This window comes from Pelecanus crispus, chromosome 12 (genome assembly GCF_030463565.1).
Source record: "Pelecanus crispus isolate bPelCri1 chromosome 12, bPelCri1.pri, whole genome shotgun sequence".
In the NCBI taxonomy this organism is placed as follows: domain Eukaryota; kingdom Metazoa; phylum Chordata; class Aves; order Pelecaniformes; family Pelecanidae; genus Pelecanus; species Pelecanus crispus.
In genome coordinates, this window is record NC_134654.1 from 26,447,689 (window position 1) to 26,475,170 (window position 27,482).

General features: G+C 45.0%; 1 protein-coding gene across 2 annotated transcripts; it reads left to right on the plus strand.

The window, feature by feature from the left end:
• Nucleotides 1-11,805: 11,805 nt before the first annotated feature.
• On the plus strand, nt 11,806-27,251 carry PRKAR1A (protein kinase cAMP-dependent type I regulatory subunit alpha). 2 transcript variants are annotated; one of them, XM_075719971.1, is made up of 12 exons: nt 11,806-11,829; nt 13,001-13,064; nt 13,984-14,162; nt 19,582-19,755; nt 20,388-20,479; nt 20,708-20,769; nt 21,295-21,341; nt 21,974-22,132; nt 22,798-22,858; nt 23,138-23,259; nt 23,916-23,997; nt 26,579-27,251. In XM_075719971.1, the coding sequence occupies exons 3-12, from the start codon at nt 13,986-13,988 to the stop codon at nt 26,749-26,751; spliced, it is 1,149 nt and encodes a 382-aa protein (XP_075576086.1). In that variant the 5' UTR covers nt 11,806-11,829; nt 13,001-13,064; nt 13,984-13,985; the 3' UTR covers nt 26,752-27,251. The 2 variants fall into 2 exon arrangements, with proteins under 2 accessions (XP_075576086.1, XP_075576087.1); XM_075719972.1 differs by lacking the exon at nt 13,001-13,064 and having other exon boundaries at nt 11,813-11,829.
• The last annotated feature ends 231 nt before the right edge of the window (nt 27,252-27,482 follow it).

Consider the following 27,482-nt stretch of genomic DNA (forward strand, 5'->3'; position numbering starts at 1 on the left):
TGCTGTTGAGTATGGCCATGCCACAGCGACGGCCGTGGCTGTAAGACCAGGGCCATCAGGGCAAGCTGCTCCTCTGGCTGGAATGGCTTCTGTGTGTTGGGGAAGCCCAGCCTCACAAGAGCCCTTAGAGATCTCAGGATCTGTGCTCTGGCAGATTGGGGCGCTTGGGCTTTGGCCATGAAATAGAAGCTGATGTGCTGTGTGCGGAAATCGTGGGTCTTTCTGGCAAAGAAATGAGGCATATCTGATGTCTAAAAGAAATACCTAAACTGTGGTTTTCAGGAAGATGGGGAACACAGCTTTGGAATTGGAATTTGGAATTGGGGCTGAATTCCTTCTTGGCATCTGGGTACATGTCACACCTGGGGAAAATGGCCTGGCAGAGACAGCAGAGAGTCATGCCAGACACCAGAAGGATAGTTCTTGCTCTGATGCGTGCATTTGCTGGGAAGAATATATCAGGAGTTGGCTTCCTGTTCCTGACAATCCTGTGATTGCAGTAACTCGACTTTGTGTGCAGTAACCATTGACAGTAACAACCTCAACTCAGTCATTAACTCTAAAACCAGTCCAGAGTGTGGCCATCTGATTGTGAATATTTTTCAATGCAAAAAACTTTCTATGACAGATGCTGGTTTGTGTTCTCCACCCTGGGTCTATGTATTCAAGCCTTGAAGAGGAAATGGAGGTGAAGAAGCTGGGAAACCAGCCACTGTGCCCAGAAGGACCTCTCCCAGCCATGGCATCCTGCGTGTTGCCATTCGACATGAGAAGGATTAGGTACCTTTTGATAGCTTTTAGGCTTTTTCCTAGCTCAGTGTTTAAATTCCAGGCAAGCTCTTCCGTCTCAGGTAAAAGCCTGCTCCTACTGATATGTCTGGTATTTGAATGAAATCTGCAACAGAAAAAAAAAAAGGTCTTGGCAGGGGCTAAATCTGCTAAATATCCTTCACTGGTATTCATGATAACTAGGAGCCTGTTGAGGGTCTAGGGCCTTCCAGGGGAAAAACAGGCAGGAAGGAACAGGCAAAAGGTGATTTTCGAATAAGAAGAGCAAGCATTTCTCATAGCGAGGAAAGCATCTTTTGCATGTGAAAGGAGTGGGGAGAGGTGGCACATACACAGTCGCTTTGCTCTTAGCTATTACCCTGACCAAGTGGTATCATGATCGTCGAGGCAGAGGAGGAAGAAGGGGCTGCAGCCCAACCTTTAGGGCCTTTAACAGCATGAACTGGCAAGCACTAAGCTGCCAGTCCCAGCTGCTCTAGGATCTCCAGGCAATAAATGCTGCCATCTGGTGCCGCGCATCCAGCTGCACACATCATAGAATCATCGAATCATTTAGGTTGGAAAAGACCTTTAAGACCATCCAGTCCAACCATTAACCCAAAACTACCACACTACACATTGTTCGTGCGGGTCCGGCACCAGTAGGCAGCGATGTTTCTCCAGGGTACTTGTTAAATGGAGAGAGAGCAGTCTTTGCTTACTCTGGATTACCCAATGGGTTACCTGCTCCTCTGCTAGCTTTCAGTAGTTGTAGGAAAAACCACCAACTTCAGAGAGAGTCGAGTAGTCCTGCTAATAGAATGCTACAGAAAGGAATGTGGAATTTATACCTTGCCTTCTCCTCTTGCTTTGATGAGTTACTTCTTGTTTATGTCAGGATAGATAAGTTGTTGGGGTTTTTTTTTTTCTCTCTTATACAGTGGACAAGTGAGAAGAAAGCGGAGAGCTGGACTGTGCATGTCAGAAGCCAATCTGAGTTTGGAAGAACCCTGTTCACAAGATCTAGACACCAGAGAAGTCATCAGCTCAAAGGCTTTTTTGGGGGGTATCGTGATTCCTGTATCAAATATAAAAATGTGGGAAAGAAAAAACAACGGACAGAACATACTTGTGACAGTCACCAGCAGACTGGCTTCTCTGCTAAATTGACTGGACAGATGGTAACCTAGTGTGGGGAGGGGAAGGGGTACACAGTGGAAGTGTGCGTGCCATGTGCATACAAGAAGTTTCATTGCACTCTGTTTAGGTACAGAAATCAGGAAAGATGCGTGGAGACCTCGAGAGCCATCTGCTGGCACTTACATCAGTCAGGGTGATGGAAGGATAAGAGCAGTCATGCCTGACTCCACAGCTGGTCTGAATGTCACCAAAGTTTTGAGAGCTTTGCTTCTAGTAGTTTTTTCCTTTTCAGTTTTAGATGCTGACCCTGAGCCAGATCCTGCCATTTAACGAGCTGTCGTTTGGGAGCAGCCATTTCAGAAGTGCTTGCCAAGGTCAGGGAAGAGGTTGCAACCTAATGCTGCGTTTCCTTGTAAATTGGATTAATGCTCCTTATCTTGTCCTTGCTCTGGCAAATATCCCATTTCCCTAACTAGGATTAGGACATCATACTTAGCCTGGTAATGGACTATCTCACTGGAGGCTTTCACAGGTTGGTTTGGCACACTGCTCACAGGAGCGGTACAGGCTGAGGGTGGCTGATCTTCATGTCTCTTCGGGGTGCACACCGGACTCTTTAAAGTCTTGGAGTCTCTTCAGCTGAGAACCGTAAGACCTGCACCATGGAGAGTAAAGGGGTTAAAACTGGAAGGGGCGAGAGAGAAACCTTTGCCTTCCCTTTAACTCTTGGATACAGCACTGATTGCAATTCCTCTGTAATTATCTAAAGATGAAAGAATGTTCTGACATGAGAGAACAGAACAAGTAACATTGCGAGAGAAGACTGGGAGCACACGGAGGTCCTGACAGGCAGAGGAACGTCGGGTTCCTGCAAAGCCTGGTGTGACCGGACCAGAGGAGCAGCTCTGCTTAGTGAGGCTGCGGAGGGGTAACACTGGGAGACCCAGGCTCACTGCCCACGCTCCTAGCACGTAAGTCTGTCTCGTGACCTGGGCTACTTTCTCCTCTTTCCTGCCAGAGCAGACAAGGAGGGGCTGTGAGGAGAAACGGCACAAAATGTTGGTACAATAAATACATTCATAGCAGAAACAACTTGGTTCTTGTTCAAACAGAGAATGCAGGGAGGCGTCTACATCGTCCATGGGACTGTGGCGTACACGGAGCCGAGGTAGCCGTAGCCATTGCTAGCCATAGCCTCCAAGTTCACGTGGACGCAGCTTCCAGACTTCTTTTGCAGACCATACCGAATCAGTTCTCTTGTGACGGGCTTGAACCTTGTTCAAGTAATTCAACTGCTGATCCCCATTACTGGAGCACGCAAACGTCTCATGAGCTTGGCTTCATCCTCAGCCCAGAAAGCGCTTTTATCCTCATCCTCCTGAGCGAAGCGGAGATGGAGTGAGGCTAAGAGGCTTCCACAGGAGAGGCTGGAAATCAGTAGCAGAGCGGGAAACCAGACCTGCATCTCTTAATAATCTTGCTGCTTCAGTTTTAAGGGTTACAGTTGGAGAATGAAAAAGGCTATATCGTATTCCTGCGGCACACAGCACATGCCAAGCAAGCCTTAGCTGACATTTCAAAGACCTATTGTTTTTAAAGTGGGTTCCTTCCATCTGGGAAAGCGTTCTATTATCTTGGGGGGAGGGAGGCAGAAACTTGCATCAGAAATCGTTTGATTCTGTAGCCAGTTTGTTAGATGTCGGTCCAGACATTGTTTAGATGTCAGTCCAGACCAAGAATAGTGGATCTGACCGACAGCATGATGTGTTTACTTTGCCACCTGCTTTCAGAGACAAGCATATAAGGAAATGGCTGTTTTGAATGCTTTTATGTGTGCATTTAGCTTGCAACAGAACTGTGTCACAGATGATGCTCGGAGAGGGAGCTCTCCCCAGACTGCTTCTATGTTAAAAGCACGGGAACTGAGGATTCTTTTCAATGGGGGTATTTACATTCTATTACAAAACAAACACTGGTACTATTTCACATGTGTTCCGGGAAAAGAAGTCAACAGTAGCTGCACACTGTCTCTTTGCTCTTTAATTCGCTTTGCGTCAGAGAGATCTTAAAGTCAAGGATCACATTTGCAGATGCTTGGGCAGTTCACCAACTGCTGAAGCAGCCCAGAGGTTGTATAACGTTAACGACTCAAGGCAGAGACAGTTCGTATCTGAATTGCAGGAGGCAAAGACCTGCTGCTCTCCCATCTCCTTCCCTCTCTCTCTGGAGGACTGAGCCTCACAGGATCTTTTTTTTCAGTGCTTCGGATGCTGTTTTCTATCTCCCAGCTCTTGTGAGGCAGCTTAGCACTCTGACCTGCATCTATTTCCCACTGTGCTAATCCCCGTCCTCACTCAGAGTTGAGGAGAGAGAGAGTCCCTTAAGTCCTTCAGACTTGTGCATACACACCTAAGCAAGGAGTGTCCAATAAATATTTTCAGGAGGGTGCTTAGAAACTGCTTGCCCCACTGCTGAGGTGGAGGTTAATTGCCGGTCTAGACACAACTCCTGAGGTCAGAAGAAAGAGAGAGCATTGAGTTCAAGTTAAGCACGCTTGGGTGGCAGGCAATTATTTCTGTTAGAATTTAATCAGGGTATCATGGCTTTTTCAAAGTGTCATTGAGCCCGTCCTTAAGCAAACACAGGAGAGCTATGTGACATACCTCAGATAATGACGGCACCCCGGCTGGCTGCACTGCCTCCCTCACGCTGCTGAGCTCTTCAGCGTTTACTCAGGAGGTAAAATGTTCCCAACATTGCCCCTTGGGTGTTGGAAGCCTTCCAGCTGGGAACCACGCTGAGCGTGTGAAGGGCTGTGTTGCAGCAGGCACGTCTTGCAGATGTAAATGGATTCCCTGACTGGCCTATCTTTAAGATCTGGGCACTTCAGGGCATTTTTTTTTCTTGGCTCTTGGTTACTCTGTTTTGAGTCTTACCAGTCATTTTCTTCTTCAAAGTAACATATGGAAATGATTTGAGATCTGCTGCTCAAAGCAAACTCGTTCCGCGCTGGAGACCATTTCACACAACTGTCTGCCCGGTTGACGCGCAGCAAGACCAAAGCCAGCTTCTACGCACCAGCTTTCAGGGTCCAGAGTGGTTTTTAGCCCACAGGCAGAGGTCACGATGGGGTTCTGTACCACTAAAGCTTCTTCATCCCCCATTCCCCCCACCCCGAGACGGCGCGCACGCAGCAGTCACTCTGATCAAGACAGTGCTGCATTGTTGGGCTGTGCCTCTTTGGACCCTGTTTGTACATTAAGGGTGATAGATTTGCATGATTTAACACATAAAACTGGAGGAGGGGACACAAACATTGACTGTTTCAGTCCAACACTTGTTTGACTCATTTGCTTTCAACCCCAGTGGCTTGTCCGAGGTGGTACCTCATGGGCAGAACATGATACCATTGGGATGGTATCTTCAGTAGAAAACCCTGCTGTTGTAACTCCCGTGTAGCCCAGCAGACACCCACAGGCGCTGTTAGTTTTGCTGCCACTAAAGTACCCATCAAGAAGCTTTTTTTTTGTTCTACGCACACAGCAGGGGTAGACTTCTTGTATGCTCTTATTTCTCATCTTGGCTCATAAAACTTTCTCTTCCCTGAGCTCCCCAAATCACTGCCCCACTGTTATTCCTGGCAGAGTGCAATTGCTCATGGAGGTATTTTTTCTGGCCTAGTGATCTATGATTTTTTTCTTTTTTTCCATTTTCCTTTCAGTTGGATCCAGTGACTCCTCAACCACTCCAGCTCTGAGCTGCTCTTCACACCCCTTTAACATTGCTCCTTGTGCCCTCTCCCCATGTCATCCTTGCTGTTCCACGCACAGCCTTCCTACCCGGCTGCCTTGTCCCGGATCTCCTTCCCTCCAGCTAACCCGCCATGCCAGCGTGCTCTCATTTACTTCCTCGGCGAGTGCTGCAATGCTTTATGCTTGCAGGATAATACGGAGTCAGCCAGTGTCTCTCTGGGGTTTATATGATTGCATGGTGGTAAGCAGAATAGAAAGCCTTGACTTCTTTCCTTCCCAGTGACCATTCTTAGCTTCTATTACTGTTGATCACCACGTTGATAAATAGCACCATAAAAATTAGGGTAATAAATTTAGTCTTTGTAAGAATTTCTGGGAAGCTTTGTGTCGTGGTTTAACCCCAGCCAGCAGCTAAGCCCCACGCAGCCGCTTGCTTGCTCCCCCCCGGTGGGATGGGGGTGAGAATCAGAAGAGTAAAAGTGAGAAAACTCGTGGGTTGACATAAAGACAGTTTCATAGGTAAAGCAAAAGCCACGCACGCAAGCAAAGCAAAACAGGAATTCATTCCCCGCTTCCCATCGGCAGGCAGCTGCTCAGCCATCTCCAGGAAAGCAGGGCTCCATCACGTGTAACGGTGACTTGGGAAGACAAAACGCCATCGCTCCAAACGTCCCACCCTTCCTTCTTCTTCTCCCGGCTTTATACGCTGAGCATGATGTCGTATGGTATGGGACATCCCTTGGGTCGGTTGGGGTCAGCTGTCCCAGCTGGGTCCCCTCCCAACTTCTTGTGCCCCCCAGCCTGCTCGCTGCTGGGGTGGGGTGAGGAGCAGAAAAGGCCTTGGCTCTGTGTAAGCCCTGCTCAGCCGTAACCAAAACATCCCTGTGTTATCAACACTGTTTTCAGCACAAATCCAAAACACAGCCCCATACTAGCTACTATGAAGAAAAGAGCCAAATATGAAGCCAAAACCAGCACACTTTGTTAAAAAGCAAACAAATTATCTTCCCACTTGGGATATTTCAGATGCTTTTTACAGACAAATTTATTGGTCTTTTATGAGACCAGGAATATGTATCCTACTTGACTTAATGCAGACTGGAGATGAGCCAAACGCTGAAGAATGCTGAGGTGGCATTATCACTCAGTTGATGAAGGAATTGTGATGATCTTGAAGGGGGCTGCTGGTTTTAATCATGAAAATAGTACTTTTGACTCCTCCTTATGAGGCTGAAAGGCTAAATACAGAAACCTAACAGTAGAGTACTTTATAAAAATGAGTTGACATACTGGTCTAGGTTCTCCAAGGTAGTTAGGTAGCCAGCTCCTCTTAACTTGCAGAGACCTAAATATCTTTGGATATTTTCTTCCAGAATCTGCCTAGAAGTATCATACTTCAGGCAATGTTTCTTGGTTTGAAAATGAGAGCAATCAGGCTGCTAAAGTTCAGGAAGTCCTATCTGCAGCTTTCTGCAAGTCCATGCTGCGACACATGATGATTCGCGGCCCCTGCCTGGGGAGTCATCTCTTCTCATCCGTGCTCGGAGTCTGCCAGTATTTACCAGTCGAGGAAACTGAATGTCCCACCACTAAGGACACGCGATGGCTACCATCACTGAAATCACTACCGTGCTAACCCTTGGTCCTTGCCATTGGGGTTTGAACCAGGACTGACTTCTAGATTTGTCTAAAAAATGAATAAAATGGTACTTGAGGACAGCCTCTGCTACAGGAGAGGAGATGAAACTGAACTAGAAAAATGATTCTACGGGGTTCTTATTCAACGTAACTAAAAGCAGCTAGGACAGGTCTGTGAAAGCGTAGTCCCCACCTTACCCCTCTTCCCGGTGACTCGCTGGCTGCATCACTCTATGTCTCTGAGGCTTGCGTTGGTATCGTCCGCCGGCAGCCTGGGCAGCTCTCCTCCGGTCTTCAGCAGCCACAGCCTCAGGCAACAGATTGCTTCATGAGAAACTCTAATGCATGAAATTGTTTGAAACGAAAGTTGTGGGAATAGTGCTGACGGTAATGCAAGTTATTGACTCAGGAATGTTTAATTAGGCAGTTAAGACCAGGGTTTGACTGTAATTCAGACCAGACCAAATGGAATAGGGCTTTGTTTGGTTTTAACTTACCTCTTTAATGGTGTAAGAATTAACACATGAATATGTACGAACTTACACTTATGAAAAGTGTGATTTAACTGTCAGAGATAAACCAGTGCTGGCTGGCGGTGAAGGAGCTGTACACGGCAAAAAGAGGGACCTCAGGTTGGCATCACCAGGCTCCTTTTGAAAGCCTGTTCTGCTCCCTTCGTTACACTCCTGCCCTGCCATCCCAAATCTCTGGCTCCAGAGCTCAGGAAAAGACTGCATCAAGAGCACTCTGTACAACAGTATACTTGTTTTCTTAATAAAGAGAATGTTGCAGAACAGGTTTTACGTACGGGTCTGATCTTTGCTCCAGATGGGATCTATCCCAAAACAGCACCGGGACTTGTCCAAACAAGGAGGAGTGAGATGTGACAATAGCAGACAGCTTGCAAAAAGGGAAAATAAAAATAATAATAATAATAAAAAAGCGTGTAGGGGGAAACATACCCAAGTTTTTTCCAGTGTTCAGTAACTTCTAGTGGTCTTCACTTACAGAAAGAAATATTCTGTTACCAAGTGAGCAGGTAGATTTGATATTTACTAATACTGTACTCTGACAATTTCACAAATATTAATTTCACAAATATTGATTCCTTACAATTCATACTTTTTGTAAGAGTTCCAGCTTTTGGCTTAATGTCAGAAAATGCTGGACCCTGGCTTCTAATTACCCTGTAACAGACAGAAGCTGTCAGATGTTTAAGGAATGTGAACTCAGGGGCTAGCTTTGGTCTGTCGTAAAAGCAGATCTGAGATCTACACCTAAGCTGTTATCCTTTATTTCTTTAATATGAGAACTAGTAAACAAGAAACACCAGGGCAGATAGTTCCTGACAGCTTGTCATGTCACTGCAAAAGCACCCATAGCTTCTAATCTCAAAACAGACATTAAACTCTAGTTACTGGGATCATTTTGGTTGTATGTTTTACGATTCTCCCAAGTGAGTTAAGCGCTGGTGAATTTCGCTTTAAAAGCTCTTGCGGCAGTTGCAACATTGAGTTGTAAAACTGAGTTATGTTCTCAGCTATAGGGGGATCAGCGGACGCAGGATTCAGGGTTCACTTTCCCCCAAGTCCTTGCACAGGGTCTGCACCTCCCCGCCAGCGCAGCGGAGATCTTTGGCGACTCCTTACAGGCACAAAGCGAAGAGACTCGAAGGGCGCTTTGGTGACTCCTTACAGGCTTCAGGTACGCAAAGCGAAGGGACTGAAAGGGCGCTTTGGTGACTCCTTACAGGCACAAAGCGAAGGGACTCGAAGGGCGCTTTGGTGACTCCTTACGGGCTTCAGGTACGCAAAGCGAAGGGACTGAAAGGGCGCTTTGGTGACTCCTTACAGGCACAAAGCGAAGGGACTCGAAGGGCGCTTTGGTGACTCCTTACGGGCTTCAGGTACGCAAAGCGAAGGGACTCAGAGGGCGCTTTGGTGACTCCTCACAGGCACAAAGCGAAGGGACTCGAAGGGCGCTTTGGTGACTCCTTACGGGCTTCAGGTACGCAAAGCGAAGGGACTGAAAGGGCGCTTTGGTGACTCCTTACAGGCACAAAGCGAAGGGACTCGAAGGGTGCTTTGGTGACTCCTTACAGGCACAAAGTGAAGGGACTCGAAGGGCGCTTTGGTGACTCCTTACAGGCACAAAGTGAAGGGACTCGAAGGGCGCTTTGGTGACTCCTTACGGGCTTCAGGTACGCAAAGCGAAGGGACTCAGAGGGCGCTTTGGTGACTCCTCACAGGCACAAAGCGAAGGGACTCGAAGGGCGCTTTGGTGACTCCTTACGGGCTTCAGGTACGCAAAGCGAAGGGACTGAAAGGGCGCTTTGGTGACTCCTTACAGGCACAAAGCGAAGGGACTCGAAGGGCGCTTTGGTGACTCCTTACAGGCTTCAGGTACGCAAAGCGAAGGGACTGAAAGGGCGCTTTGGTGACTCCTTACAGGCACAAAGCGAAGGGACTGAAAGGGCGCTTTGGTGACTCCTTACAGGCACAAAGCGAAGGGACTCGAAGGGCGCTTTGGTGACTCCTTACAGGCTTCAGGTACGCAAAGCGAAGGGACTCAGAGGGCGCTTTGGTGACTCCTCACAGGCACAAAGCGAAGGGACTCGAAGGGCGCTTTGGTGACTCCTTACGGGCTTCAGGTACGCAAAGCGAAGGGACTGAAAGGGCGCTTTGGTGACTCCTTACAGGCACAAAGCGAAGGGACTCGAAGGGTGCTTTGGTGACTCCTTACAGGCACAAAGTGAAGGGACTCGAAGGGCGCTTTGGTGACTCCTTACAGGCACAAAGTGAAGGGACTCGAAGGGCGCTTTGGTGACTCCTTACGGGCTTCAGGTACGCAAAGCGAAGGGACTCAGAGGGCGCTTTGGTGACTCCTCACAGGCACAAAGCGAAGGGACTCGAAGGGCGCTTTGGTGACTCCTTACGGGCTTCAGGTACGCAAAGCGAAGGGACTGAAAGGGTGCTTTGGTGACTCCTTACAGGCACAAAGCGAAGGGACTCGAAGGGCGCTTTGGTGACTCCTTACAGGCTTCAGGTACGCAAAGCGAAGGGACTGAAAGGGCGCTTTGGTGACTCCTTACAGGCACAAAGCGAAGGGACTGAAAGGGCGCTTTGGTGACTCCTTACAGGCACAAAGCGAAGGGACTCGAAGGGCGCTTTGGTGACTCCTTACAGGCTTCAGGTACGCAAAGCGAAGGGACTCAGAGGGCGCTTTGGTGACTCCTCACAGGCACAAAGCGAAGGGACTCGAAGGGCGCTTTGGTGACTCCTTACGGGCTTCAGGTACGCAAAGCGAAGGGACTGAAAGGGCGCTTTGGTGACTCCTTACAGGCACAAAGCGAAGGGACTCGAAGGGTGCTTTGGTGACTCCTTACAGGCACAAAGTGAAGGGACTCGAAGGGCGCTTTGGTGACTCCTTACAGGCACAAAGTGAAGGGACTCGAAGGGCGCTTTGGTGACTCCTTACGGGCTTCAGGTACGCAAAGCGAAGGGACTCAGAGGGCGCTTTGGTGACTCCTCACAGGCACAAAGCGAAGGGACTCGAAGGGCGCTTTGGTGACTCCTTACGGGCTTCAGGTACGCAAAGCGAAGGGACTGAAAGGGCGCTTTGGTGACTCCTCACAGGCACAAAGCGAAGGGACTCGAAGGGTGCTTTGGTGACTCCTTACGGGCTTCAGGTACGCAAAGCGAAGGGACTCAGAGGGCGCATCTCAGCTGTGAAGACATACAAAGCCATTCCGCATGCGGATTTTAAATCAATTACAGTGAAATCTTTGCCAAACTTGAACACAGTTTATTCTCCCCCCTCAGCAGTCTCTGATCTCTTCCCCCGGCAGTGTCAAGGCCAACGTTCACCGGCGGCCCGCAGCCGTATCCTCATCTAATTACTGCCATCATTTAAATACTGGCCGGAGCACCTTCCACCGTCCACGCCGTGGAGCAGGATTTTGCCAAGGCTAGCGCTCTCAAACGCTCCGGGCGAGGCCTACCCAGGGGAGCGGCACCGCGGCTTTCCTCCCGTCGCCCCCCGGCGGCCTCCGCTACCGCAGCCGGCGGGTTCTCTCCGCCCGGGGAGGGCCCCCGCCCCGGCCGCTTCCCCAGCCCGAACGGCGGGGCCCGGCCCGCGGTGACCCCGGGGGGACACGGCCCAGCCCGGCGGGGCCCGGCCCGCGGTGACCCAGCGGCCCCGGGGGGCCCGTCCCGTCCCGTCCCGGCGGTGCCCGCTCCCCTCAGCGCCCCGGCCGTTCCCTCCCCGCCAGCCTCGCGCGCCTTAAAGGCGCCCCCCGCTTTCCCCGGCCTGCGCTCGCCCGCGGTGGAGCGGCGGCGCCCTGCGTTGCCCCTTTAAGGTTACCGCGGCGACGGCTCTGGGTGAGAGCGAGGCGCATTGACGTCACGGCGGGCGGTGATTGGCCGGGGCAGTTGGTTTCCGGTGGGAGCCGCCGCCGCTGCTGTCGCCGAGGCCGCGGCCGGGCCGGGAGGGGCGGGGGGCGGTGAGGGCCCGGCGGAGCCGCCCGCGGCAGGTGAGCGGCGGTGCCCGGCCCGGCGGAGCAGCCCCTGACGGGGCGGGGAGGCGAGGCCAGGCAAGGCCGGGCGGGAAGGGCGCGGAGCGGGAGGCCTGCGGCCTTGGCGGCGGGGGCCGGCCCTGCTGAGGGGAGCGGCCCGGAGCCGGCAGCCCCCGGGGCTGGGGCGGGGGGAGCGGGCAGGGTCCCCTTCCCTGCCTTGGCTGGAGGCCCCGTGGCCGAGGGGGGAGAGAGGCCGCGCTGCGGGGGGCCCCCCGCGGGCTCGTCGGGCCGCGCCGGGCGTCGCCTCCAGGCGCTGGGCACGGAGGCGTTCGGGCGCTAAAGCGCAAACCCCGGCCCGGGATCCGTGCGTCCGCCCCGCCGCTCCCCGGGAACGCCGGGCCGTTACCTTCGCCTTGGCGCTGCCGTGGGGCTGCCCGGCCGCCCCGCTGGGCCGCGGCGGAGGCGCCTCGGGGGAGCGGCGAGCAGCCCCGGCCCTGCGGTGAGGGGCGGGCTGGCCTTGGCGGGGCAGCCCCGGGCCGGGGCCGGGCGGCTGGCGGCAGGCTGAGCGCAGCCGTGCCTCCGGGGGGCTCTGGAAAACTCCGGGTTTGCAATATGCCGAAAAAAATACTTTGTAAAATGCCGGAGTTTTCATTATTTCTTTGGTATTTTCTGCACCGGTCTTGCTGTTCTTCACCAGCAGCTGTGGCCCGTGTCTACCGTCTGTCAGGAGTGTGATGCTTTTTCCACAGATTATAATTTGTAGGCTGTCACGGAGCCACCGAATTTCTCTGGGGCTGTTAATTAGTACTGACCTTCGCTCTGCGAGTTATCAAAACAAAAGAAGTAACTAGAGAACTTTAAGGCACTTTTTTGGTCCATGTGAAGTCCATACTTGGTGTTTATGCAACACATAATACACTTGTCTGCGGATACTTATGCAGGGATTAACTGTGACAAGAATGAAACCTGTTTGAAGTCTTAGAAATTTGGTATTGACTCTCGTCTTCCTGTCATCTCCAGCAGCATAACTCAAAGGGGCACAGTGCTGTGTTGCCTATGTGGCCTCTGTTTCTCAATCTGCTGCCTCAGTAGGATAAAACCCATAATATGACTGCACCGCTTGGCTTTTCGGTGACTTGTCGTTTCTCAAAATCGTTTTGTCTGAATCCATTTTTTTCCCTTTCAAAAGCTGATCCTGGGATCAACATATCTTACTGCACATTCATAAGCTGTTGCCACTGTCCCTGTACCAGGTAACTTTCTTTACATTTCATCAAAAATGCCCTGAGAAATTCTTGCCCGTTTCTTTAGCTGTCTCAGTGTTAATTGCTTTATGACAAAAGTGATGTGAAATGTTTACATATATATGTAAAAATATACTTTAAAATGGTTCTATAACCTGAAAAGGAGGGAAAAAAACCTGCTTAAGGACATTTTTGAAAGTGTTACAGCTGACACTGTAATTTTAAAGTCTCTTGAAAACCTGGCATCATAACAGATGTTTTGAAAGATGTACTCTTGATTATTTACAGTTCAAGAAATATTTTTGGGATTGCAGTGTATCCACGGAGATAGTTACGAAGTATGGACCAGTTTAAGCTGGAGAGTAGTTTTTTAGGAGAAACGCCTGTAATTCTATAATTTCCATTAGTGGACTCTGCCTTGGCATTTGGTGAACTGGCTTTGGCTTCAACCTTAACAAGTTTCACTTCCTAATACTTTTCATACTTGCCTCTCAGATTCCCAGCTTCCACCCACCTATCTCCTGGTCATCGTCCACGTGACCCCGTACAGACCATACGGCTCTGATGATGAAGTGAGCCTCCAATCCTATGAAATACTAGGTTTAATCAGCAGAAAGTTTAGGTGAAAACTTCACTGACTTGGAATGCTCACAGGTCTTGAGTTGTTGAAGCTTTTCCAGCTCAGTCAAATGATTTTACTTTTGTGCCTGTGGCTGTAGAGCACCCAGATTTTTTATTTCTTTCCAGGTGCTAAATAAGTTCATAGCTTTTTCTTTCACGGTTCAGCTTAGTTACTAGTCTTACAGATAAAGGTAGTTTTATGCTGTGATATCAGTAAGGTGATAATGCAGGATAATATGCCTGACTATACTGGGCAGCAGCATCTTTGTTTCCACACTATTTAACCTCCTCTTTCTCTTATCTTCAGCAATGGCAGCTTCTAGCAGCAGCAGCAGCGAGGAGGAGCGTAGTCTTCGGGAATGTGAACTTTACGTCCAAAAACACAACATCCAGCAACTTCTGAAGGATTGCATTGTACAGTTATGCACAGTGAGACCTGAAAGACCCATGGGATTCCTCAGAGAGTACTTTGAAAGATTGGAGAAGGTAAAAATACATAGTGCGAGGGGAGGAGGGTGGAACAACCTAGATTTACATCATCACTTTGTGATTTAGAAGCTTGAGCTTCGGATTTGACCAGTGTTCATATTAGCTGTTTGAAATTGGAAGTGGTGCTTTTGGAAAACAAATCGTATTTTCCAGTGGTTTGTGCCACTTGATCACGGTGTAAAAGCACCTCTGTCACAAGGAAGCGTGTAGGGCAGAACGTTAAGCTGACAAGGAGACTTACCCAGCTGGGATGCAGATGTAATCCCCATCTACTGCTTACTCATAGGAGCTGATAGATAGCATACACGATCGTGTCTGTAGTTAGATGAAAACCATGGTGTTTGACCTCGGTTAGGTATTGGCGATAGGCATTTGGTTTCTTACATTGAGACAAATGGTTTACAATAATTTGGGTACAGCACAGAAGTAGTAGGCCGGTGGTAGTTATCCAGGCCTAGCTGAAGTCAAACAGAAGTATTTGCATTCCAAATCTGTAGGAGAGCAAACCTGTTTCTGCTGCCTTCTGGGAGTTTGGTGTTGGTGTTTTGCTTTGTTGTTCCTCTAGCGTTTGTCCTCAAGGTCTCTTTGGTGTTTTTGTTGTTGTTGTTGGAAGCGTTCTGAGATCTTGGGAATGGAAAGCATTTGGTCATCTCAGTGGTCATACTTGAAACAGTGATTTCATATTCTTTTGAACTGTTTGTTTTATGTATCGCTATCTAAGCAGATAGAAAAAGAAGCTGCTGTGAAAATGGGAGGTTTTAAAGGCTAATGCAGAGGAAAGGTTAGAAACGACGACTCCATTCAGAATACACCATTAGTAAATGACGTAGCTGTGACCTTGCACAGCAGTCATTTGCAGGTGCTGCTTTCAGTACTTGTTGTATATGGGAGGGTTTTGGTTTTTTTTTTTATTCTAGCTAGTTACTAATTGCTGATGTAAAGAAGAAAGAAATTAACACTAGAGATCATAAGTGTGTATAGTGGAAATTATCTTTTAATGGAAGTATTCAAGGTAGATACTAGAAAATGACCAAATGCTGCAAGCTAACCTCCTATACTCACAATGTATTTGAGGAACATTTTGCTTATTAAATGAAGAACAACTCTATAATATGTCTGACTACTTTTTTTTTTTTGTGTGGTTGCATCTTGAGTATGTTCTGTTTCAGAGGGAATACCAGCAGCAAGCCACATAGTAATCAGGTTCTTAAAAATCCATTGTCCCTCCCTGTTACCATGCCTCCTTCCCCACCTTGGATTCTCAAGTTTCTAAGTACTGATAGATCGATAATTTTTAAAATGTCACCACATGTGTTGACATACAAAACTTTACAAAGTAAACTGCATTACTGCACTTAGAATAAATTGTAAACCAATCCATATGTAGGGATATAAAATAGGAATATTTGGATGCTTTTGTGTCGTGGACTTATGGTCAACATGCAGTGTTTAAGATTAAAGGAAACTTAATTTGTTTTTAGCAAGACAACAAGTCTTGCTCTGAACTTAATTACATGTATTCTGGAGTTGAATAACTCTTGGTGATTTTATTCTGATGCAAATAGGCTGTCTGTGTACTCTGTCAACCTATAAGGAAGCTGAAAATAAAACTGCTTAGGTAATGTTTTTTTCCCCTTTAAATTACTCTTACAGTTTTGGTCAGGGTCTTTCATGAGTTGTGTTGGCATGGGTTATACGTGCCCACTAGTGCAGCTGTAGCTAAAAGTGAAACGGGCATTTTTCTTCTTGCCTTCTTGAATTTAAAAATTGCTGCAGCTTTCTCTAAGTAATTTCACCATTCAGTCTACTGGACTGGTCTTAGTTTAACCAGGTAACGCGGTGCCTTAATAGCTATCAAGTAACAGAACAGTGAACATCCTGTGCTATGTTAGCAAACTCCTTTGACATCCGTGTCTGGAAAGCACAAATGCTAAGTACTATTATTAACCACCTCTAACCTGGTACTTAGCTCTGGTAGAGCAAAAATGTTTGAAACGGAATCTGCTTCACCTTCCAGAAGTAATGTCTGTTACATCTTTAATAAAGCAAAATAACTTTTCAATATACTTTCTAAATCTGTTCATCTGTTAGACTGGATGAAATTGAGGTTGAGACACAGTATATGCATGCATTTTTTTTTAAGACTGAATTTTGAAGGAACACCATTTAAAACTGAAGCGAGGTTGCTATTTTCTCTCTAGTTATCCTGACGAGTCATCTCTTCCACAGCACGTACGCACAGAGCTGATTCACTGTCATGTTATTAAAATACATTGAAGACCTTTAAACATGCTTTTGAATTTATGTTCAGAAACATTAAAATTACCGCCTCTGAGGTCGTTGTAGCTACTATAGGAATTCAGATGTCCTTTTTGGAGTTATGAAAGCTGTTACATGAATCTAATTACTACACATTGATTGTATCCATGTTTTTATTTTATCTGTTTGTGGTGTACTAAGGCCTCTGTTCTCTTTGTGGTGCAAACGTGTCTGGTAATGACAATGCATACTAAAAGCTAATAGCTATCCAGTGCTGTGCTTGGCTGTGTAATGTAGTTTGAGCTACAGAAATCTAATGTAGACATCATTATTGCAGCCTGCCAGATGAATCTTGGATATTGGACATGGCTGTCCACTGGAATAAGTGCATGTTTGAAATACTGTGTGTAATGCAGTTATGTGCATATTAGGCTTTATAGAAAGCTGGAATTATGAAGCGTGATTGACATCTACTCACTGTACCTGTTCCCCACCACCTGCCCTGCCTCCAAAACACCTGAATATTTTCCTATTTCTTAAGTGTTTGTTTTGCAAAACATGGTGGTTAAGAAGGATATACTCTGCAGAGTTGTAAATTTATGGCAGAGCTTTCAACACTGATTTTTTTTTCAGCTTTGAGTATTTTTTTTTAAAGTATGTGGAGAGCTGATATAAATTAAATACAAATTAACCGATAGAAGTTGAGACTGGTTCTGGTGTGATGACAATTACCAGATGCTGGACTCTACAGTGTAAAACATAATTCTGAAATTGTGAAGGTCGTCTTTAGTAGTTGATAGTCTTAAAATATAAGTATGTGAAGTCTCATCTCTTTAATGTTTCCTATTTGTAATTAATTCCATTTAAATAATTTCTTACTTGTCATGAAAAATAATACTTACCTTCAGTGGTCACTGACACTGAAAACTCTGCTCCGTCAGCTGGACAACCAGGATCAACACTTGGATGTAATAAATAGGCTAACTTTAGTAATAAACCTTTTTAAAATCCAGGTATTGTTATGCTGATCAGTACAGAGCAAAATGAATGCCTTTGTCCGTTATGTGTTTAATTTGAGGAGCTTCTAAACCTGAACAAATACATTTTCTCACTCATAAACACTGGCTAGACTCGAAGGTAACTGGGAGTAACAGCTGCCACTCTTTCTTCAGGTCCTAGTGTAATTTTTCTCTGATCTGTTGGTGTAATATACCTTCTGATACTAAACCACATATATAAAACGTATTTTAAAAATACGAATACATGAAAAGCTACTGCTATGAAAACAGTGAGGTTTTAGCATGTCACGTACTCCATGGCACAGTGTTGTCTTGCGATGTGTGATGTGAACATGTAGAGATTTGTCTCATTCGGGAGCAATCTTCCTCTCGATGAGCATGTATATAGACTGTTTAGAACAGCCAGTATATTTTAAGTTAAAGTCTTCTCTTACCTACCTGTAACTGGTTTTTGTGTCCATGCCCGACCTTATCATACTTCTTTTTAATACAGTAATGTTAAATCTCAGATCAGGCAGAAGTTACCAGTTGTACTTTTTCTACTAGTGCACTTTCCTTGTTCCTGGAGTGGGCCGTTACCTTGGCGAGTCTCTTGTTGAACAGTGTTTTAATACACAGCTCCCTTGCTAAACGCTGCTGAAGTGCTTCTATCTCTGAAAGTTACAGGGTCTCGATATTTTATATATTATGTGCTAGTGGAAGAAATACAGCAGCTGGTGTTCACTTATTTAAAAAGCGTCAAGGTTTTTTTAATGCGTTAAGTATTCCATGTATGAACGAACAGTACGTTTCTGTGGTTGGTGGCGTTGCCCGCTTTGTAGAGAGGCAGTTTAAACCGAACACTTACTACTGCTCAAGCTATTTTTAACAACGTCTCAGTTGAGACTTGTTTCTCTAAAATCAGAAGATAGAAACAAGGTTTGAAATAATGTTTTGCCCCCATCGTTTTGAAATGTAGCACTATTTTATCAATGGGCAAAAGGCAGGAAGTGAAATGTAATTCGAGGGATCAGTGCTTGCTCTTTGGCTATCTGGGAAGTGTAAAATGTAAACTCACTGTAATGGTTATCTGATGTCTCTTTCCTTAAAGTGTTGTTGTTATACATAGCCTCTGTGCACCTCCGGAGTGGAGCGTGGCAGCCAAGCAGCAAGCTGCCCAGCTGGGCAGGGGACGGCTTGATCAAGGACACTGGGACAAACCCAGCTTTTAAAAGTGCGGGGAGCTCTCGGAGAACAGATGACTCCTTGCTCTTTTAAGGCATAAAACAAACCCCTGTTTCCTTAACACTGGGAGAAAGTCATTTGAGCTGTTACGATGCAAACACTTTGGCTCCAAGGTTGGCCTTTTTGTTTTGTTTTTAATCTGATTTTAATTGATTAAGGTGAATCTTCTGGTACTTAAAAGAATCAAATTTCTATGTGTCAAATTAGTTAGACTTCATTTTATTGTAAGTACTCTAATCTTCTGCAGTATCACTACAACACAGAACAACAGGTAACTGAGGGAAATAGGGAAAATGTGTAACGTTGTGCAAAGTTGACAGGTGGGTGGTTTGCGGAAAAAACCTACTGCTTGGCCTCTAGCATCCTTCCTCCAGCTCTTTTGTAAGCAGTGTTCGCATTTCTTTTTCCTAAAATAACTGTTGGTTATTGAGTATCGAGTTGGTCCATGACTTGACCTTGTTTCAAAAGCTTCTCATGTAACATGGATTTCTGAGGAATTGCTCTTCTGTCTTTCAAATCAAAAAAGGCTTAACGCCTCACAGCTGAGGGAAAGAACTGCTGGGTTTACAGTTGGGAAAACCTCTTAGCATTTTCAGAATTTCTTCATTGCCTGTTGAATGTACTAGCGGAAAGTACGGTCAACTTGTTTATACTTCTTAATTTATTAAACTCTTACTGTAACTTATTAAAATAAACACCATTGTGATATGAATGTTATGAATGAAAGGCATATCTGCCATCTATTTTGAAAGGCCTTTGATCTTGGTTGCTCTGGTCTCCTGTTTACTTTAATGTGGGAGTAATAGTACACAGGAAGCTCCCTTGCATTGGCAGACTAAATTGGAGTATAATATGTAATGGCTTTTTTGCTTTACTGGATTATGTGACACAAACATGTCTTCCTTCCTGTTTAGGAGGAAACAAAACAGTTGTTGAATCAACAGAAGTCTGGTTCACGTTCAGACTCACGGGAGGATGAAATCTCTCCTCCTCCTCCTATGAACCCTGTGGTAAAGGGTCGAAGAAGGCGTGGGGCCATCAGTGCAGAAGTCTATACAGAAGAGGATGCTGCATCTTATGTTAGAAAGGTGCTCTAACTTCTAAACGTTGCTAAAAATTGCATCTACAACCCAAGAGTTTATCTAAGACCACCTTCTATCCAGCGTATTAAATAGCACAGCTCTTGTAGCCTGTTAAGTCTTGTGATAACTGTAAAAAGCAGACTTGTGTAAGTGTTTAATTGGAGGTTAGAATAAACTGTTGTGCAATTAAACCGTTTATGCATAACATAGACCTGTTCCCTTTGAAGTAATACATATTTATATGTACATATATTTCTATATTACATGTATAAATAAAGTGCTTCCAGTTATTCGACAGCTGCAACAACATTACGTTTAGCCTAATGGCAGAGCAGACTTGCTGCTATTGATAGGAAAACACAGGTGGAACAGATACTTGTACTCTTGCAAAAAAACTTTACAAACTTAGCATGGAATGATGCTTTCACAGTTGCATAAAATAATACAAGATTTTATTTACCTTCTGCATAAACTGGCTGTAAACATTGGCTATATTTGGTTTGAGATCTGTAGTGCTTGAAAGAAACTGGAAAAACTCAGCCAGCGTTTTGTAGCAATGGAATAATTTCTTTACCCAGGGGAATGCAGAAATTTTTCTTCAGAAAATTAATCGGTTACTTTTTCTGATTATATCCTAGGTTATTCCAAAAGATTATAAGACTATGGCTGCTTTGGCAAAAGCTATTGAGAAGAATGTGCTGTTTGCCCATCTTGATGATAATGAAAGAAGGTAGGAAGAAATCTTTGTCATCCTTAAAGAAAGTTTCTTAAAGTGCAGACTTCAGAAGAGCTGAAGGTGTCATAATGTACCAAGCTGCACAGCCTCTTTACAACAGTCGGTGTAACCATACAGAGGCTATAGGAAAAGTATCGATGGGTTGGCGGTACAGATGTATGAATGCGTGTGTGCATGGCAGTTGTCCAGGCATTTGTCTAATTTTGATATCCTTTTCTTCAGTGACATCTTTGATGCAATGTTCCCTGTCACTTACATTGCAGGAGAGACTGTCATACAGCAAGGCAAGTGGCAATGTTTACTTTGATGAATAAGTTGGAGATGGTGAGCAGACTCTGCCCTAGTGCTCTCGTTAGTTTGGGGTTTTTTTTTGAAAATAAAAGCATTGTCTTGATGCAGTGACCCTTTCTTGCTATGTTACCTGAAGCACAGCTCATGCTAAAGTGAGGAGTGGAGCAACTGTAGGAAGATGCGGTGTTGTTGCATGTTATCCAATGGAAAGATTGTCATGTGATGGCTCTGTAGAACATGTTATGTCAGTTTATGGATCCGGTACGCCTTTCCAGTAATCCTGGAAATGCTGCTGATCTCTGGCGTACCAGTAGATGTCCTCTTTCACGGGACTGAGAGGAGTGTGAAATCAGCAAAATGTGAAATTTCACCGTGTAAGCTGTGCAAAATTTGTCTCTGCCAACCTTATTAGATTCTAACCATCAAAGGTGTCAGTGATACCAGTTGTGAAACATGAATGCTTGCATAGCTTTACTCTCTTTTTAGTATATATTAAAATCTTTTTTTTTCTTCTTTAGGTGATGAAGGTGATAACTTCTATGTTGTTGATCAAGGAGAAATGGATGTAAGCATTATTGGTAGTTTATTAATGACACGTGCATCCCTAGCAGAGGAATAATCTGATACTTGTAGGCCTCTTCCACAGGTCCTTCCTTTAGCAGCTTTTCTCATAATAAGTTCTCACCTGTAGAAGTGTATTTTGCTTTGGAGCCTCTTTGCTCATTCATGGCTCAGTCGGCTGTGCAGATCGTGAGTTGTGTTGCATTTCAAAATGAATGATTCAGACACCAGCACAGTACTAATGCTTTACAAGTGCAGGGTGGAGTCTAGCTGAGGTGTGGGAGAGGCTTTAGGAATGACCAGGCTTTTTATTTTCTAGTCCAACCAATCCATAGCTTTCTCTGACAGAGACTGTGTTGAGATTTTATTTCCTATCAAAGGGTCTTGGGAGTCTACCTGGCAGTCTCTGTGCATGTGATGCAGAAGAGAGTCCCTTTGTCGATGAAAGTAAAAATTGTGGCTGGGACTGGGGTTGGCTGTGAAGTGTTGATGAAACCCCCAAATGGTCAACTCTGTACAGCTGTGGGAATTTCCCTTTTCCATGAAGGAAATACGGGGTGGCAGGAGCTTCACGTAGTCTCTGACCAGCTCACAAGACGCCGTGGGCTCGGCTTATCACCATGTACTGCCTTTCAGGTTTATGTGAACAACGAGTGGGCAACCAGCGTTGGTGAGGGTGGAAGCTTTGGAGAACTTGCCCTTATATATGGAACTCCCCGTGCTGCAACTGTCAAAGCGAAGACAAATGTGAAGCTGTGGGGCATTGATAGAGATAGTTATAGAAGGATCCTGATGGCAAGTATTTTTCTAGCTGATGTGTGGCTTATGCTGTTGAGTCGAGTAGCTGTGTGCTAACCTAGAACTACGCTTTTGGTTTTACTCTGCACTCAACTTACACTGGCTGTAAGTTTGACCTTCTATCTGTGCCTGTCCTTTGCTGGAGTTACTTGTTCAAAATCCCGCTCTCTCTTTTGTTAATCGGGAAGCTGATCGCCCAGCGTAAGTCTGTCAGGCACGGGGCAAGGGGGAATCTTGCATTAGTGAACAAAACAATGCCAATGCAATATTAAACTGGACCAAAAATGCGATACCTACTGGTTAACTTGTCAGTTGTTTTGATTCTGCTATTTAGCTTGCTACGCGTAAGTAGCGCATGTGAACAGCAGTTGTAACTAACTTGAGCATGTATGTGAATTTTCTAAGGTTATACGGTAAGAGTGCATTTAAGAAACATGAAGGCTGCAATAAATGCTAAGTACTTTATGAAGGTTGCTGAACTCTGGAATATTACTGAAATAATGAAATTGGAATACAGTCTTGTGTGTTTGGGGTCTGTGAGGCAGGATGTGGTATGTCTGGTTAAATATGTTTTTGTCTGAAGTTTTATTTGAAGCCTCATGTAAAACATGCAGTAGAAAACTTACTTTGCTTGGTTTTTTTGTTTTTTTTTTTTTTTGTAGGGGAGTACTTTAAGAAAGAGAAAGATGTATGAGGAATTCCTTAGTAAAGTATCTATATTGGGTAAGTGAGGAGACTTTTGTTCTGAAGCAGAATAAATTGCCATATTGTAATAAAGCTGTTACCCAGCATTAGTATGATTACAGGCTATTGTCGTAATCCGTTACTGACTGCAAAGCCTGTACTGCTTTTCTGCATCATTCCAAAACAATTCTGATTCAGTTCTTGATATCTGATGAACAAATGTAGCCAGAAATAAGTTAACCTCTGTATAAGGACAGAGCAAAAGGTATAATTTGTGCCTTGAAAAGATACTCTGTTAATGAGCCATTAACTCTACAGAATCTCTGGACAAGTGGGAGCGTCTCACTGTAGCTGATGCATTGGAACCGGTACAGTTTGAGGATGGGCAAAAGATTGTGGTCCAGGGAGAGCCGGGAGATGAGTTCTTCATTATCTTGGAGGTAAGTAAGGTCAAAATTAAAAGTGCAAGCTCAGAACTTTACTTTGCCTTTTTTTTTTTTTTTTTTTTTTTTTTTTTTTTTACACAACATGGCTTATTCTGCCCCTCTGCCCCTAAATAGACACTTGGAGAAAACCAAAATGTAAGAATGTTCTTGTAGAGAATTGCTAAAGAAATGTAATCTTGCCGGACATGTGGAAGCTTATATTTAGTTTTGCTATTTTTACAAATGGTACTTTCAGGAAAAAAGTAACAAGTTCCTGGCTGAAACTTTTTTTTCCCCCAGAAGAGTAGAGACCTGTTCTAGACAGCTAGTAATGTCTTGCTAGTGGTATCATTGTCTTCTGTCTGGATTGTTTTTTTTTTTTTTAATTTTTGCTAGCCATGCTGTAATATTCTTAGTGTTATGAATTAAAACGGGAAGAAATCAGTACTGTGGGTACGTAAATACCCAAGACATTTTATGCTTAGGTAGGAGGGAGGACCAGCTGTTTTTATAGAGCAGTCTGGTGAACTAGGCAAGGACTGTGAAGTGGTTTTTAAAGACTGAGGCATCGTAAACAGTTTTTTCTGCAAAGCAGCTGATTCCTTGTGGAACTCAAATGTTTCAAGTGATACTGGAAATTCCAATTGTTTAATTGCTGTGATTTATTAAAGGGCACAGCTGCAGTGTTACAGCGTCGATCAGAAAATGAAGAATTTGTTGAAGTGGGCAGACTGGCACCTTCTGATTATTTTGGTGAGTTACATAGTGACAACTATGATTACACACACCACTGTCAGCATTTTACCTGTGCTGTGTTGATGACTGCTGTGGATGATAGTGATGGGATGGATTTGCTTAATTACCATTTGGCTAACTCTTGTGGTTTCACTCAATGTCTCAGAGTCACTTGGCATTCAGGTGTGCGTGCATGTCACAGAAATGTGATCGCTCTTGAGTACTTTAATTTAGAAGGGGCCTGGTGGTGATTTGGTCTGACCTCCCCACTCTGAGCAGAGCTAACTTTGAAATTTCATTGTGTTGCTCAGGGCTGTGTCCAGCTGAGTCTTGTGTCTCCAGGGATGAAGATCCCACAACCTCTCTGGGCAGTTTCTTTCGCTGTTTAACCAGCCTTGTTGTGAAGAATTTTTGTCTTTGTGCTTGACAAGAATTTCCTGTTCTGCAACTTGTTGCTTTCTTTCTGCCTTTCACTGCGCAGAGAGTAGTCTCGTTTTGTCTTTATAATCGCTCATTATGCAGCTGAAGGCAGCAGTATGATTCCCCGATTCCTTCCTTAGCCGCCTTTTCTGCAGGTCAGACTAACCCAGCTCTTTCAGCATCTCTTTGTACATCAAAAAAACCAGCCTGGTTAGCTCAGTTGGTTAGAGCGTGGTGCTAATAATGCCAAGGTCACGGTTCAATCCCTGCTCACTGCAGGGGGGTTGGGCTAGATGATCTCTCAAGGTCCCTTCCAACCCAAAGCATTCTATGATTCTATGATCCTGCACTGCAGTCCCATAACCATCTGGGTGGCACTGCTGGACTTGCTCTGCTTTGCCAGCATCTTGTACTGGGGACCTTGAAACTGTGGTACTCTGGACGTAGTTTGCCAAGTGCAGATCGGGGTCTTTTCTCCTTCCATTGAAGGTGTTCTTGCTCAGCTAAAAGTTATGTGGTATATAAGTTGCTTTGGCTTGAAAAAGCTTACATGTGCTGGCAAAGAGAAAGGCTAAGATCCTATTATTATAAATACTTACTTGTGAAGACTTCAATATAATCTTCACATGGAACTAATCACTTGTCTGGTGCATGTTGATTTATTTTGTATCACAGATAAGGACTGGGTATGTATGCTCACAGAGTGTTCTTGGAGTATAAAGTAACGGTGTATAACAAGATATTCCTGGCAGCCTTATTTTGGGTTCAGAACAAAAGTGGCTTGCGAGTCTGAAACAAAGCAAACAACCTGTTCAGAACCTACTATTTAATGTTTAAATATTCTCCTCTCTCAAAAAAAAAAAAAAAAAAAAAACCAAACCAAAACCACCAAACAAAAAAACCCAACCCCCCCAAAAAAAACACCCCAGCTTTTTTCTCATATTTAAGGTAGGTCCTCCCTCCTTATTACTCTTTCTAAGCAATCCTCTTGCTAAAGCCTTCTGGTTGTCTCTTCAGGTTTTTGGCTTTGTAGATGATGTAATCAACAAATACTCTGTTGCAAGGCCTGAAGTGGGATGTACTCGAGAACACACTAATAGGAGCGGATCTGACCAAAGGTCTGCTTAGCTCAGTATCTAGTACTAGACTTCTGTTCTACGTATGTCGTTTCAGTCTCTTCTAATATTTCCCTTGATGTGTACTCTTGAGTTTCCCCACTCATAAACTAAATGTTATCTCTACCATTGCATTCAGGTGCTGCAGACCTGTCCCCCAGGGGTTTAACTCTCCCTTAGAACCTACTTACTCTTTTGCAAGCCTGTGTTTTGGAGGCTAGCGAGTTCAAGAGTTTTAATTGGGCACAGAGGAAAAGTTTTTCTCATTTCTTTTGAACATCCCTTCTGATAATGCAGGCAGATTTATTCTCCAAGGAGCACTGAACATGGAGATAACCAGCCCAACTGCTTAAAAACAAACCAACCCAAAAGCTGATGCTGTGGTTTCTTTCACGCTTGGTGCTAGGAATGTTCGGGGTAGCTGTTATCGCCACTGGAAACAGGGGCTTGCTGAAAACTTCATTTCCAGATATGTTGTTTAGCAGTTGTAACGGGTATTTGAAACCAAGCTTTTGGCATCTTTGTGCATAACTTATGAAATGGGAATCCAATGGGACTTCAAGATACTTAGCCATGGGGCTGCGGACGATGAGTGAAATTCTTGATTCTGGCTGGCTGTGGGTCAAAGGGTTCTGCCTTGTGTGTTAATGTTTTTTACTTCAATACCATGGTCGTCTTGTCCTGAGTTTCCTGGAAAAACCAGAATTGAACAGTGGCATACCTTACATATTAGAAAAATAACTCATTGTTGGCTAGGAGAATTAAGTGGTTAATTGGTTGTATTGAGAAAAGGTCATGTTTCAGTGTTGAAAATTCTTTAGACCTTTTTCAGAGACTTAAATGTGGACAGGCTTTTTAATAAAAAAAACAAGTAGATTTTTTCCAGCTGCCTTCAGTGTTGCTTCAAATGTAACTACATAGCTACTTGTTCTGATCCATGTTAAAACCTGAATTACCTTCTGTTCAAATCCTGCAGCAGTTTGAAATACAGCAGGGTAATTTCTTCAGCTCTTCTGCGTGTTGGTTTTTTTTTTAATACTGTTCACCCTTTCTTGTTGCCCTAGGTGAAATAGCTCTGTTGATGAACCGTCCCCGTGCTGCCACAGTTGTTGCTCGTGGCCTGTTGAAGTGTGTAAAGCTTGATCGACCCCGATTTGAACGTGTCCTGGGTCCGTGCTCAGATATCCTCAAGCGAAACATCCAGCAGTACAACAGTTTTGTATCGCTGTCTGTCTGAAACCTTCCTCCCTATCCAAACCATGCTTCACGAATGCAGACTGCTTTATTACCCTTGTGCAGAGCCACATTGCCACTGGCATTTGCAGCTTCCTGTCTGTTTAAAAAAAAAAAAAAAGAAAAAAAAAGTATTGCTTATCATGGCACTATTTTTAATTTAGAGCATATTAGTTCTGTGCTCTCTGTCCCATTAAATTAATAGAAAAAGTTCTATGGAGACGTTTGCTCTTATGGCTTCTCTCTGTGCAGCAGTGTCCAACTCGGGCAAATGCAGCCTTGCTTCAGCGAGGGAGAGATCTCCTGGCGCCATGCCGATGGCCATAGAGTAAGGAGGTGACAGTAGAGAAGGGGAAAAATTTTTTTCTTTAAAGCTGTTTCTCAAATTGTTGGATGGATTTTTAAGGCTGTGGTCATAATCTGCTGTATTTCCTTTTCAAATGAGAACTGCCCTTGTAATTGAGCTTCTTGGGGCTTGGGGGGTTTCTTTTTTTTTTTTTTTTTTTTAAATTTTCTGGGTACTGTAATCCTGGGTTCAATCGTGAGGCATCAGCTGCTAAGAAAGCCACAGTTGGAATTTAACAGTATAATTGTTCCTGTGTCTGCTGGTTTAAGATTGCTTAGTTATGTTTTTGTCAAGTGTAAATCAAAGCTTTCAAGGTTAATAGTTCTGGTGAACTACTGCAGTTGTTACTTAATTTGCTGACTTGCCGCAACCGATTTTTTTTTTTCTTG